This window comes from Pelophylax lessonae (assembly GCF_965119305.1).
Source record: "Pelophylax lessonae genome assembly, chromosome: 2".
NCBI classification, from domain to species: Eukaryota; Metazoa; Chordata; class Amphibia; order Anura; family Ranidae; genus Pelophylax; species Pelophylax lessonae.
In genome coordinates, this window is record NC_138769.1 from 57,826,544 (window position 1) to 57,841,217 (window position 14,674).

The window sequence follows — 14,674 nt, forward strand, 5'->3', positions numbered from 1 at the left end:
CCTTTGCAGTGTCGGCTCCCGCCGCACTCGCCTCCGCTCCCGCCTGGGCGCCATCTTGGGACTGGGAGTCCTTCTCTGTGCGGCGGTATTTGTCCAACTTGGCGGCCGTGTCCGCCGTTTTTTTGGGCGGCGACATACTGCGGACGGTCCAGAGGGTGACCGGCGATATCGGGGAGGCAGAGAGGATCTCGGGGTGCAGGATATTTGTGATAAGGAGTATACGCCGGCGGAGCTGCTCTCACTCACGTCCTACTCCATGCCGCTCCAGGCCACGCCCCCCCAGGGTCTGTGCTTTGTAAAAAATATGCCCATTATTACCTTTTTCTCAGCACCGCTCGGCGCTCACATGACTCCTCCCTGCTCCCTCTCCGGATCTGACAGCCCCTCCCACTGTAGGAGAGGAGTCACCCGAGGAGTCACGTCAGCACTGAGCGGCGTGTGAAATAAGGTAATAATGGGCATATTTTTTAACAAAGCACAGACACTGGAACATAGGAGGTGTTACATAGTTACATAGTTACATAGTTACATAGTTAGTAAGGTTGAAAAAAGACATCAGTCCATCCAGTTCAACCTATGCATCCAGTTCAACCTATGAATGCGTGTGTGTGTTTGCTTTTAATTGTACATTGTATACCCCTGTATGTTGTGGTCTTTAAGGTGTCCATCTACTAGTTTCTTGAAACTATCGATGCTCCCCGCTGATACGACTGCCTGTGGAAGAGAATTCCACATCCTTACTGCTCTTAAAGTGAAGAACCCCTTACGCACTTTAAGGTTAAACCGCCTTTCCTCTAGTTTTAGTGAGTGGCCACGTGTCTTATTGTACCTCCTTTCTCTGAATAGTTTGTTCCTTATGCTCGGGTCACCAGTACAGTATTTGTACATTGATATCATATCCCCCCTCAATCGTCTTTTCTCCAGAGAGAAAAGGTTCAGTGCTTGTAGTCTTTCCTCATAGCTGATGTCCTCCATTCCCCTAATTATTTTTGTTGCCCTTCTCTGGACTTTCTCCAGTTCCAGCACATCCTTCCTGAGGACCGGTGCCCAGAACTGGACAGCATACTCCAGATGTGGCCGGACCAGAGTCTTGTAGAGTGGGAGAATAATCTCTTTATTTCTGGAGTGAATCCCCTTTTTTATACATCCCAGTATTCTGTTGGCTTTGCTTGCGGCGGCTTGGCATTGCATGCCACTGCCAAGCCTGTTGTCTACCAGTACCCCCAAGTCCTTTTCCATCCTAGACTCACCCAGAGGTTCCCTCCCTAGTGAGTAGCTTGCTTTCTGGTTTCTGGCACCCAGGTGCATTACTTTACATTTATCAACATTAAACCTCATCTGCCATGTAGTTGCCCACCCCGTTATTTTGTTCAGGTCTGCTTGCAAGATTTCCACATCCTGCATAGAAGATATTGGCATGCCTAATTTAGTATCATCTGCAAATACTGAGATTGTACTAGATATCCCCTCCTCTAGATCATTTATGAATAAATTAAACAGGATTGGTCCCAGGACAGAACCCTGGGGGACCCCACTTTCCACACCCGCCCAATCCGAGTACTCCCCATTAATCACCACCCTCTGTACTCTCCCCTGGAGCCAGTTCTCTATCCAGGTACTCACCTTATGGTCCATACCTACCTTCCTTAGTTTGTACAGTAATCGTTTGTGGGGAACGGTGTCAAAGGCCTTTGCAAAGTCCAGATACACCACATCCACAGACTTACCCTTATCTAGGTGGCTGCTCACTTCATCGTAGAAGGTTAATAGATTGGTTTGGCAAGAACGATTTTTCATGAATCCATGCTGATTACTACTTATAATACCAGTTTCATTACTAAAGTCTTGTATGTGGTCCCTTAACATCCCCTCCAAAATTTTGCAGACTACTGATGTTAGGCTGACCGGCCTATAGTTACCCGGGATATATCTCGGCCCCTTCTTAAATATTGGTACCACGTTGGCTTTTTTCCAATCAGCTGGCACCATACCCGTCTGTAAACTATCCTTAAAGGTCAAGAATAATGGTCTGGCAATCACCTGGCTGAGCTCTTTAAGAACCCTCGGGTGCAAGCCATCCGGTCCCGGGGATTTATTTATGTTAAGTTTCTCTAGTTTAGCTCTAAGTCTACCTTCTGTTAACCATGGCGGCACTTTCTGAGGTGTATTATTGGCCTTACAAGCTGGGTTCGTGTAGCCCCCCGATTCTTTTGTGAAGACTGAAGAGAAGAAATTATTTAACACTTCCGCCTTTTCTCTGTCCTCAGTGGCCATATTTCCCTTATCATCTTTTACGGGGCCAATGTGTTCTGGCCTCGCTTTCTTACTGTTTATATACTTAAAGAACTTCTTAGGGTTCTTTTTACTCTCCTCCGCTATATGTCTCTCGTGTTCTATTTTAGCCGCCCTGATTTCGTCTTTACATTTCTTATTACACTCTTTGTAATGCTTAAATGCTGCCAATGACCCCTCATTCTTGCATTTTTTGAAGGCCTTTTCTTTAGCACTAATATACATTTTTATGTTGGAGTTTAGCCATCCAGGGTTTATTTTTGCTCTTTTAAATTTATTTCCCTTTGGAATGCACTGGCCAATCCCCCTGTTTAGTATGCTCTTGAAGCACTCCCATTTTTCCTCCGTGTTCTTTGTTTCCAGGGTTCTATCCCAATTGATATTTTCTAGCAGCGAGCGCAGCTTTGGGAAATTGGCTCTTTTGAAATTCAGTGTCCTTATATTACCCCTCAGCTTCCTATTACTGTAATTAATACTGAAACTTATTGACCTATGGTCACTGTTTCCTAAGTTGTCCCGTATTTCTATATCCGTGATCAGGTCTGTATCGTTGGTAATCAGTAGGTCAAGTACCGCATTGTTTCTTGTCGGTGCATTCACCATCTGACCCATAAAATTGTCCTGCAAAACATTTAGGAACTGCCTAGCCTTGGCTGAGTGCGCGGTTCCTTCTGCCCAGTCTATATCTGGATAATTAAAGTCCCCCATTATAATGACATTTCCCATCCTTGCTGCCAATCCTATCTGTAAAAGGAGGGCCGCCTCACCCTCCTCCCTCTGGTTGGAGGGTCTATAGCATACGCCCAATATTAACTTCCCCGCCGTGCCATCCCTTCGAAGCTCTACCCATAGGGATTCTGCCTCATCCATAGCTCCATTATTAATATCATCCCTCATATTTACCTGTATGCTGTTCTTAATATACAGACATACCCCTCCCCCTTTTTTACCTTCTCTATCTCTGCGTGTTCTAACAGAGGGGGTTGCGTGTAATTTACTAAGTGGCTTAACAACCACTTTAAGTAAACACGAGAATCTGGTACATTTTTTACTTAATTATTGCTGGGTTTAGTTATTTACCTGTACTTCTCAATTAATATTTCCTTTTCACTTAACAAATTACTACCCACTGATTAACAAAGAAATTATACATTCTCTGCACAATGCACTTTTGGAACACTATGTATTTTATGTACTGTTGAATTCATTTATCCCTTCTTTTTATCAAGCATGAAAATCACAATCATTTATTTGATTTAGTCATTTAAGTAATCGCATTTATGATATTATCATGGCTATTTAAGATAAACTATTTACTTAAAAAAATATTGTACTGAGATCTGTATTTAACTAGTGAAATGCATTCACAATGGTCTATTGATTTCTGTATGGCTGAATTGGGATCCTATCGTTTTTGTGAGTGTGAAGATTTTCCGGCACTTCCTGTCCCCAGAGACACAAGTAGGTTAGGAATAAATACTAATAATTTACAAGCCTAAGGTGAAAAATATAATGTACTGTCTTTTTTTTTTTTTTTAACCAATACATTTAAAAAGGTTATCCTGTTCCTATTTTTGTAAATTTGTTAATATTTCAAAAACCTTCCTACTGTGTATAGCTTGTAATTACATATGCACATGGAAGCAGCCATATTGAGTCATTACATATATGCAGGTTCTGACCAATTCCTGTTTTATGTCTTCAGTCCCTGTCCATGTCTACTAAATGTGCTCTGTATCTGATCATCTCCTTCAACATGTTCGCAGTTTCTGGTCATCTCCTGTTGTATGTCCTTGGTCTAGGACCATGTTCTGTAATAAATCTGCAGTCTCTGATCATCTCTTGTAGTATACCATCAGTCACTGACTATCTTCTGTTGTATGTCTTAAGTCTTTGACCATTTCCTATAATACTGTATGTCCTCAGTCGCTGACCATCTCTCATAGTATGTGTGCAGTCCCTGACCATCTCCTGTTGTATGTCTTCAGTCTCTGCTATCTCCTATAATAGGTCCTCCATCTCTGACAATCTCTTATATTATAGTATGTCTGTAGCCTCTGATTATCTTCTGTTGTATCTTTTCAGTCTCTGACCATCTCCCACAATAGGTCTTCTGTCTCTGACCAACTTCTTTATTATATCCTCAGTCTCTGACCATCTCCTGTAGTAGGTCTGCAGTCTTTGTCAGTCTCTTGTAGCAATACATATACAGAGTATTATGTGTGGCACCTTGGTGATGTCAAGGTGCCTAAATCTGAATCTAGTAATTTAAAAACCACTGCTGTAGAAAAATAAGGAGAGATTAGGAATGACAAGTAGCATATATTCTCTGGCAGGCTCACCTATATCACAATCACAAAGGAGAAGATCTTCAGATTGGCCTCCCAGATAGAAAGGAATCCTGCCTTGCCCCACTCCACCTAAAAATGAAAAATCCCTTGTTTTTTAAGCCCCTCTGTATGATTATCAGTAAAACTGTTTTCATGGGGCAACTTTCGCTGATATACTTGTCTCCTCACAATCTGCTTACATTCACACAACAAACAAAAAATCATTAAAAAAGCATGCTGAGGTAAGTAAAACATGACTCACAGTTTCCATTTTGCAGATTTGCACGCCTTTTTTCTTCAGATTTCATTTTTGCTTTAATATACCACTGGCACCTTGGGGAGAAAACACAGTTATAACTATAAGCTTGTTTACAAGGAAGCGTTTCAGCAAAAACACCTTGTTTATCAATGTATCAGTTGGGAGAATTAATCCTGTTTCCCATGGCAATGGTTTAGATGCTCCATACTGTACTAAGGCAAAGAGGTAAGGTCTGATTGACTGTTGTAGGCACCAAGATATCCTACCAGCAACTCTTCCAACAAAATGACAAATATCACCCTTGTGCCACTGCCTATGCCATTATATGCATATCAATACAGGATTAACATACAGTGGATATAAAAAGTCTACACACCCCTGTTGAATGTCAGGTTTCTGTGATGGTAACAAATGAGACAACAATAAATAATTTTAGAACTTTTTCCACCTTTGATGTGACCTATAAACTGTGCAACTCAATTAAACAACAAACTGAAAGCTTGTAGGTGGAGGGAAGTAAAACTAAAAAAATAAAATAATATGGTTGCATAAATGTACACACCCTTAAACTAATACTTTGTTGAAGCACCTTTTGATTTTATTACAGCACTCAGTCTTTTTGGGTATGAGTCTATCAGCATGGCACATCTTGACAATGGCAATACTTGGCAATATTTGCCCACTCTTCTTTGCAAAATCACTCCAAATCTGTCAGGGCATCTCCTGTGCACAGCCCTCTTCAGATCACCCCAAAGATTTTCAATCGGATTCAGGTCTGGGCTCTGGCTGGGCTATTTAAAACTTTAATCTTCTGGTAAAGCCATTCCTTTGTTGATTTGGATGTATGCTTTGGGTCGTTGCAATGCTGAAAGATGAAGCTCCTCTTCATGTTTAGCTTTCTTGCAGAAGCCTGAAGGTTTGGTGCCAATATTGACCGGTATTAAGAACTGTTCATAATTCAGTCTACCTTGACTAAGGCCCCTGTACCAGCTGAAGAAAAACAGCCCCCAAAGCATGATTTTGCCACCACCATGCTTCAATGTGGGTATGGTGTTCTTTTGGTGATGTGCAGTGTTGTTTTTGCGCCAAACATACCTTTTGGAATTATGGCCAATAGTTCAACCTTGGTTTCATCAGGCAAAAACACATTTTCCCACATGCTTTTGGGAGACTTCAGATGTGTTTTTGCAAAATTTAGCCAGGCTTGGATGTTTTTCTTCATAAGAAAAGGCCTCCATCTTGCCACTCTACCCCATAGCCAAGATATATGAAGAACACAGGAGATTGTTGTCACATGTACCACACAGCCAGTACTTACCAGATATTCCTGCAGCTCCCTTAATATTGCTGTAGGCCACTTGCCAGCCTCCCTGACCAGTTTTCTGCTCGTTTTTTCATCAATTTTGGAGGGACGTCCAGTTCTTGGTAATGGCACAGTTGTGGCATATTTTCTCCACTTGATGATGACTGTCTTCGCTGGTGTATCGTGGTATATCTAATGCCTTAGAAATTATTTTGTACCCTTCTCCTGACTGATACCTTTTAACAATGAGATCCCTCTGATGCTTTGGAAGCTCTCTGCAGGCCATTGCTTTTGCTGTAGGATGCGACTAAGAAAATGTCAGGAAAGACCTACTAGAACAGCTGAACTTTATTTGGGGTTAATCAGAGGCACTTTAACCGCTTGCCGACTGCGCACAGTATATTTACTGCGGCAGTCGGCCCCGGCCAGGCAGAGTGACGTAGGTCTACGTCGCTCGCCTGTCACTCCTTCCAGAGCCAATAGCGGGCGGGCGCGCGCCCGCTGAGGCGCGCGCCCGCCTCGGCTCGTTCACGGAGGAGTGCGGGAGTGTGACTGGCGGACCCGATGTCCGCCGGTCACACTACGATCGCCGCTACAGCGGGAGAAAGACAGAGCGGCTTGTGTAAACAAGCCACCTGTCAGTTCTCCCTGTGTAAAAGTGAAGATCAAACAGTTCTACTATGTAGAACTGTTGATCTTTGTTTTTACACTAGTAGACCTGTCCCTGCACAGTTAGAATCACGCCCCTAGGACACACTTAACCCCTCCCTGTCCAATACTGTTAACCCCTTCCCTGCCAGTGTCATTTTTGCAGTAACAGTGCATATATATAGCACTGATTACTGCAGTAATGTCACTGGTACCCCCAAAAGTGTCAAAAATGTCAGTCAAGGGTCCGATCTGTCCGCCGCAATGTCGCAGTACCGCAAAAAAATCGCAGATCGCCGCCATTACTCGTTAAAAAAAAAAACACCAAAAATGACAAAAATCTTTCCCTTTGTTAGTAAACGCGATAACTTTTGCGCAAACCAATCAAAATACGCTTTTTGCGATTTTTTTTACCAAACATAGGTAGCGTAAAACAAATTGACCGAAAATTTTAAAAAATTTTGATTTTTACATTTTTTTTTGGGGGAATTTCATATAAAAAAAAAGTGAAAAATATTGTTGTTTTTGCAAAAATTACGCTCTTTTTTTGTTTATAGCGCGTGATCAAAAAATCGCACAGGTGATCAAATACCACCAAAAGAAAGCTCTGTTTGTGGGAAAAAAAGGACGTGAAATTCGTTTAGGTACAGCGTCGCACGACCGCGCGATTGTCCGTTAAAGTCACGCAGTAAAAAATCGCAAAATAACCCCTGGTCTTTTAGCAGGAAAATCCTCCGGTGGTAAAGTGGTTAATTGATGGCAGGTGTGTACTGACTCCTATTTAACATCCCCAGTTCTAAGAGGGTGTGCACACTTATGCAACCAGTGGATAGGTGTCCTTGTGGGGTGAGTAAAGCTGAATACCAGGAAAATAACCTATCATATAGATTCCATTTTCTGCATGGAGTTCAGCTTTAGCGTTTATCTTTTTTTGCCCATGTAAGTCAATGCAACAGATTCACTTAAATGCAGCCTCTCAGCGACGCTTACATTTTGCTTCCCTGCCACTCCGTCAAATTGAGTAAAAACAAATTCTTGCATTAGCCATAAGTTGCTTGGGTCAAACTTATGCAGGGATATGAGCTTCAAAGTGGCAGAGTTGATTAACTCAGGACTATCACCTAAAATCAGTCACATGTGCCTCCATGTTGACAAATATCGGGTATTTCCTATGGCTTCCAACACTCAATAATGTGAAAAATGAGAATATAATTTACCAAAAGCATACTCAGATACAATGTTGGATGTATCCTGTTGGATTAGCTCACCTGCCCCTAAAGCCTTTGTAAAGATTAGTTCTTAGCCTTGCTGCTTATACTGTAAAAGCCATTAGACCTCATTCACATAAAAAAAAACAAAAAAAAAAACAGTTTTTTATTTTTGGTCCTGAATGCAGCTGCATTGTTCTCAATGGAGACATTCACACATGTGCGAAAACATGCACTTTGTTCAGTCTGTAACACAAATTACAAAATGCATCCGAGGACATGCATATACACGTATGCCATCAGGAAAATTTTACACCTTAAAAAATGCATCTATTTATTGATCATTTATGCTGAAAATGTTGTTCCTTGCCTAATGATCAGTAAAAAAATGTTACAGCTGTGTTATGGCTATGTGAATGAACCCTAATGAAGATGTTTTACTCTTGACACGAAATTCTTTATTTTATTAAGTTATTTTAAATTAAATAAATACTAAAAGTACAAAACACTACTACTTTTTATGTGCCCTTTTCCCAATACCCAAAATTTGCCCCATGGATGAGTGGTTTGGAGTATCCCATGCAAAGACCCCCTCCGCTCCCTCTCTTCTTACTAGTTTTACAAGCAATGCATTACAAAAAAACCCCTAGAGTTTTTTGGAGCCAGAGGGTGACAGAGCCGACCCACACTGTGCTTGAGTGCTTCCGTCAGTATACCGCTTCCTCCAGTCTTGAACATAGATATCAGATACTATTGGCGCAATATAAAAGACTAGCCGAGAATAGCTTGTATAAGATCTGGAACCATTTATTGAACAAACTCACACAGAATATATACCCCACCAGGTCAGGTGAGCCTGATTACATTATTGTATGCAGATAACATTGTATACAGAAATAGAATTAACATAACTAAGGAACAACTAACACAAACTGTAACCAGAAACATAATTAACCTAAGCTAATTACCATCTGGACTGAAACAATAGGAGAATGGGAATCTACACCCAGACAATGTTATAATTACATTCTAATTAACTCAGAACCTAAACCAGCCTGGGTGACCAGACTGCCAGCAACAAGGCTAAAAAAAGGACATTACACATTATCCTAAGTATAAACACAGAACAACTTATTAAACAGACAAAAGCCGGAAACCCCAGTAGCAGACTGTCCAGCTCTAATCTACAATAGTCCATGAGGCAAAGCTCATACAAAGCTCATACAATGTTCCATCATTCTGATACGGTGGAATTCATGTGTCAGAAGGGCTATTTAACCTGCACTAGTTCAGTGTGTAAGTGTCGTTTGGTCTATTACTTTCCATGTTTTCCTGTTATCCATTCCTGTTGTTCTCCTGTTACCAACTTGATCTTGATTCTGACTCTGCATGAAGACCCCTGGCTTGTCCCTGGACTACACTTCTGCCTGCTGCTTTTGCTTATCCGCTCTGCTGTTATTGTCTCTGGCCTGTCTCCTGACCACTCTCCTGCCTCCTGTCTGAACCTGATCCACCTGTTAGCTGCTGATCTGGAGGGCCTTGTGCCTATCCTGCATCTGCACCAGTCTATCTGCAACCCTCACTGGCTCCTGCTCCTCTGCCAGCGTGTCCAGTCCTGTGATTCCTGCATTCCAGACATGTGTCAGCACCTGATAGCGAGAGTTTATAGGCACTCGTGCCACCCTGAACTCTAGCATTCCCTGTCACCCAGGGACTCCAGAACAAGGGCTATAAGAGAGGTCTTGAGGCTTGAGGCTCCCCCACCAGGTACGTTACATGTGTGCTGGAAGCTACACTGGGTACTGACAGTTGTGCACTGGCACAGGGTAACCAGACTGAATGGACTGTTTCTTGGGTGGCTGGTGGCCTCTGTACTGCTTGGGGAAGAACCAGTTAAAACCAATGTCCCCTGCGGGAGTAGCACTACATTCAAGTACTCTGGTTTTTTCCCATACTTCAAAGAAATGCTTGTGGGTGGGACAAATTTCCCTGCATGTGGGGGTACCTTTCACATGGAGCATGCTCATCAATGCCCGGGACCAGTAGGGGACCATGTTCATGGGAAAATTAAGCATTATGGTGGTTTACCGACCTAGAAATGCGCCATATATTGTGTGCAGCATTAAACGTACAAAGCCTTTCTGAAAAGTGCTGTCCCGTGTCACTAAACACATTAGCTGGATGTACTGTATGTTACATTAAGGGGGGGACACTGCTTAGCCTATGCCCTCTCCACCAGTCCAATATACCTCTGCCACCTCACTCCCAGCAGTAGAACGGGGTCCCACCGTGCACTTGTCAACTCTTTCTCTCCTGTATCTTGTAGCTTAATACATGGGGTCTCTGTACCATGGGTTCAGTCCCTGAGGCTTTGGGGAATCAACCACTAGAGAGGGAACCAAAACATCATTCCCCTTGCTACTGGAGGACCTGTCACCTCCACCAGGTACCACACTTCATGACTGTCAGCAATGTATTTTGCTCTAGTTCTGGTTACTCATAGCAACTGCATTCCTCTTTTGACTTATCTTGTCAATTTAATATTTTGTAGTGGCTTTGCTTCATACCCCACATGTGCTTTACTGACCTTGTTCTTCCATTTGCAGAAACCATCATGCACCCCTTTAAATGACTTCAGACCACCCTTTAAACAGTAGATGCAACTTTACTGAACATGTGTGGCAAAGTCCAACAAGTACCTTTCAGACAATATACACAATATTGTCAAAAGTATTGGGACACCTGCCTTTATACGCACATGAACTTTAATGGCATCCCATCCCGCAAAAGATGAATTAGAGTGGAATCTGCATGCCAGGCCTTCTCGTCCAACATCAGTGCCTGACCTTACAAATGCGCTTCTGCAAAAATAGTTCAACATTCCCCTAGACACACTCCGAAACCTTGTGGACCGCCTTCCCAGGAGAGTTGAAGCTGTTATAGCTGCAAAGGGTGAACCAACTCAACATTGAATCCTATGGATTAAGATTGGGATGCCATTAAAGTTAATTTGCGTGTAAAGGTAGGTGTCCCAATACTTTTGACAATATAGTGTAACTCTGTCTAACTAAGCTATGCTTCCCAAGTATTCCTCAACAAGGTGGTCAATTAGTGGCATCCTTCAAGGTTTGGCAGTTCTCTGGTCATTTAGTGTCTTCTGACAAACTGCTGGGTGCAGCAATCCCTCCCAGTGCTCCATGTTGGTTATGACATCTCCGGGAGTGTGCCCCAGACCCTGGCCTTCCCCTTCGTTTTACACAGGGTGAATAGGCAGGGCCCAAAAAGTTTGGGATCTGAGGTGCTGGCAGTTAATCCCTTCTCTTTCCTGGGCAAACCAACTCCCTGTAAGTATCCTACCTACATGCTGATTATTGACTACTGTCTAAATTGACCCTAGTATGTGTTATGTATGTGAGCTAGGGGCATTAGCTTGCCCTTGAGGGCAGGGGCTGGTGGCAATGTACAGTATGTAGAGCACTGCATAAATTACTGGTGTTATAAAGATAACTGTGATAAAAAAAAAAGATGCAATGTGCAGGGAAAGCATGATATAGTGGAAGGGGTGCTGTTCATAAACACACTTTGTTGGGGTATCAAGTTCTGGGCTGCTAGTTAGCTGTTTTCCCATTAAAAGGGAGAGACATAAATGCACCATTTCATTGTAGTCAATGATTTCACCAGCTTATTTTAACAATATTCCCCTATTTATTTGATCTGAATTCAGCACGTTAAATCTTCCTCCTGAGTCTCTGCTGGATAAAAGAAGCAGCTGGGTGAGTCAGTCTACCGGAGTCAGTTGCAGGTGAATGCAAACTATAAAGCATTTTCTAGATATTGATGTAACTTCATAAACGAATGAATATTACCTACTGTTTGCTGACTGATAACATTTGCTCAAAATTTCCACCCCGGATTATGAGACTCTATCCTCCTTATATTAATTATGCTGAGTAGTTTGCTAAGCTCCCAAACCAATACTGAACATATAATAAACAGTCACAGCATTGCTAGCACTGAGCAAAAGCATATTAGGCAGATTTTCTCCCTCAAGTGTGCAATAAGGCCTGTCAGGAGCACCATTGAGAATGTGACAAGCGTTTTATACTTTAATTACAGTGTTTCCAGGTAAATTACTGCACATCCTCACAAAGAATTTATTCTTCTAGACATTAATTTCTTAGCCCCAAGAATTTTGTAGAAGGATTGCATAGGCACACTTATATAGAATTGCATAGCACAATATATATACACAGCTGACTCTCCATATTGTGGTTTCCTGATATACGTAAAATTGGGTTACATATATGTCTACATGTGGTATGCAGTGTGTTATGGAATATGAGCTTTTCTTGTAGCCTCTGTAACAATACAAGGTGAGCTTAAAGCAAGCAATAGGGTTGATTTTCTAAAAGGCAAATGGGCCATTGGAAGACAGCCCATACCCCTGGACGAGCAGAATGGACCCCCCAGTGGAGTGGATGGCGACATGTAAGGGCCACCATGGAAAGTTCTATAGCATCTGGGCCACTTAGATTAATTAAATCACCACTGTTCTGCTGGGCTCCTAGCCCAAAGCCTCCACCCCCCACCTCCAACGTAATTTACACCCTACTTATCTCTGGCCCTTCTCATGGTTTTTGAGGATTATTAGATAATTCTACCAACTCTCCTCTGTGGATGTTGGTCCAACACATGGGGGTAGCCCACATAATGTTCCTCTTTGAAACATACGTTATTTGGTTTAAACTGTTAAGGATTGGAGTGGACTTGTTCATAACCATGGCTCTTTCCAGTTAACAGTAAATGCTCTTAAGGCTAGAGCGCTGTTTGTTTTGTTTTTCTCTCAACCCCTTCCTTCTTATTCCCCCTCCTCCCTCACCCTCTCTTTTTATTGCCTTTCCTTACTTCCTTTTGTTTTGCACATGGGTGCTGGGTTCCTGATCATTCTGACAATTTGTAGCGTAAACCCCTTATTCTGTGGGCGGAATGGAGTATGGACTTATGCTTAACACTGTTGACTACACAAATATGCTATTTGTTGTCAATAGCATGCTCATGTGCATTATGACTACAGCCCTGATGGGCTTACTTTTTATTTTGCCTTTTAGGTTTTTGTATGCAAAACATTTATGAAGGCCAAAGAAAGAAAAAAGGCAGATGAGCTGTTCACTATGCAAGAAAATTTTCACTTTAAAAGGGAATTTTTACTTGTCTCCATGTGGTAATTTTTACTTGTCTCCAATGCACTTTTCTTGTAACATCTATAATAGGACAAGGTGAGCCTAAACCCCACAACAGGGTTGCTTTATTAAAAGCCAAATAGGCTTCCATATCTAGAGTCCCTATACCTGACAAAATTTGGTTAGTGCGTTTCCACTGCTCCCCACCTACTCTGAAATTATGGTTTCAAACGCTTGACCATATCTACACCATAAAAAACCTTACCTCAGAGCTCATCAATACCCAGTCATCTGTCGCTCAAAGGTGGACATGTTGGATGGTGTTCAGGTCTTCCTCTCAATATGCGGAGCTTATGTCTTCTACTTAGAGCCTACTGTGCTCAGATGTTATGCCTATTTTTCAACCAATGCTACCACCTACTCTCAATTTATAGCCGCTTACTGTTCTTGATTATGATGTTATAATACCTTTATTGTCAAACGGGGACACCTTTTTTCAGTCATTCTCGGCACCCTCTTTTTCCCTTCTTCTTCCCCTACTTTAACTTTGTTCCCATCTTTTTCTACCTCTCCACTCTTCCTTTTCCTTTCTACCTCCTACTCTGCTATAGAGTGAAAATACTTGAGATGTATTATAATACCGATACTATTTGTAAATCCTAGCGGAAAATTCAACGTGTAATTTCAGCTTTATCTGTACTGTTTACTTTATATTACATCTCAATACATAATTAACACATTTAAAAAAAGGCAAATAGGCTGTTCACTATGCAAGTGAATTTTTACTTAGCAATTGAATTTTTACTTGGCTCAGTGAATGTGGTAAAAATTCACTTTGTAAAAAAACTGGTTGCATATAATTGGATGATGGATGATGGACGCCAACTTCACTTCATTCACTAAGCTAAGAGAAAATTCCCCTGAAAAGTGAACAGTCTATTTGCCTTTAGTAAATCCACGCCAACAAATTAGAGGCAGACAATATACCTACAATTATAGGAAATAAAACCCTTGTTAATTACCCTCTCACAAATGTCTTTGAGGCAGTAGCTCAACAAAGGTGTTGGCATGTAATCTATATTAGTAAAGATATCCACTTCACAGACACAGCATCATATATAGAAAACGACTTGCTTTTAAACTCAACTTGAGTATACAGAAATTGTGTATACATATAACATATTATCTCAATGTAATCATTTCTACATTTTGGCTGTGTTTCATAAAACAACAGCCACTTCTTCAAGTATGTGAATGCAATATACTAGGACAGAGTTTACATAAATAATTCAGCTTCCTATTTTGACCACTAGCAAATTTCAGAGCAAATATGGATAAAAGGACCCCCACTGACCAGTGGTAACTTTGTTATAGGGCCCCATAATCTGTAGCTATGCCCCTGTGTGGCACAATATCTTGAGTGTTGAGGAAATGGACTGCACATTTCTATTGCT

General features: G+C 41.8%; 1 protein-coding gene across 2 annotated transcripts in view; it reads right to left on the reverse strand.

Moving 5' to 3' along the window:
* Positions 1-14,674, reverse strand: part of EPHA6 (EPH receptor A6) — a 1,374,331-nt gene that overhangs the window by 299,197 nt on the left and 1,060,460 nt on the right. Inside the window, exons 9-10 of one of the 2 annotated variants that reach the window (XM_082246035.1) lie at positions 4,885-4,955; positions 4,635-4,712 (exon numbers count right to left, since the gene is read on the reverse strand). In XM_082246035.1, the coding sequence (XP_082102161.1) occupies positions 4,635-4,712; positions 4,885-4,955 (149 nt within the window). The remainder of the gene's footprint in view (positions 1-4,634; positions 4,713-4,884; positions 4,956-14,674) is intronic. The other variant, XM_082246036.1, reaches the window with a different exon arrangement.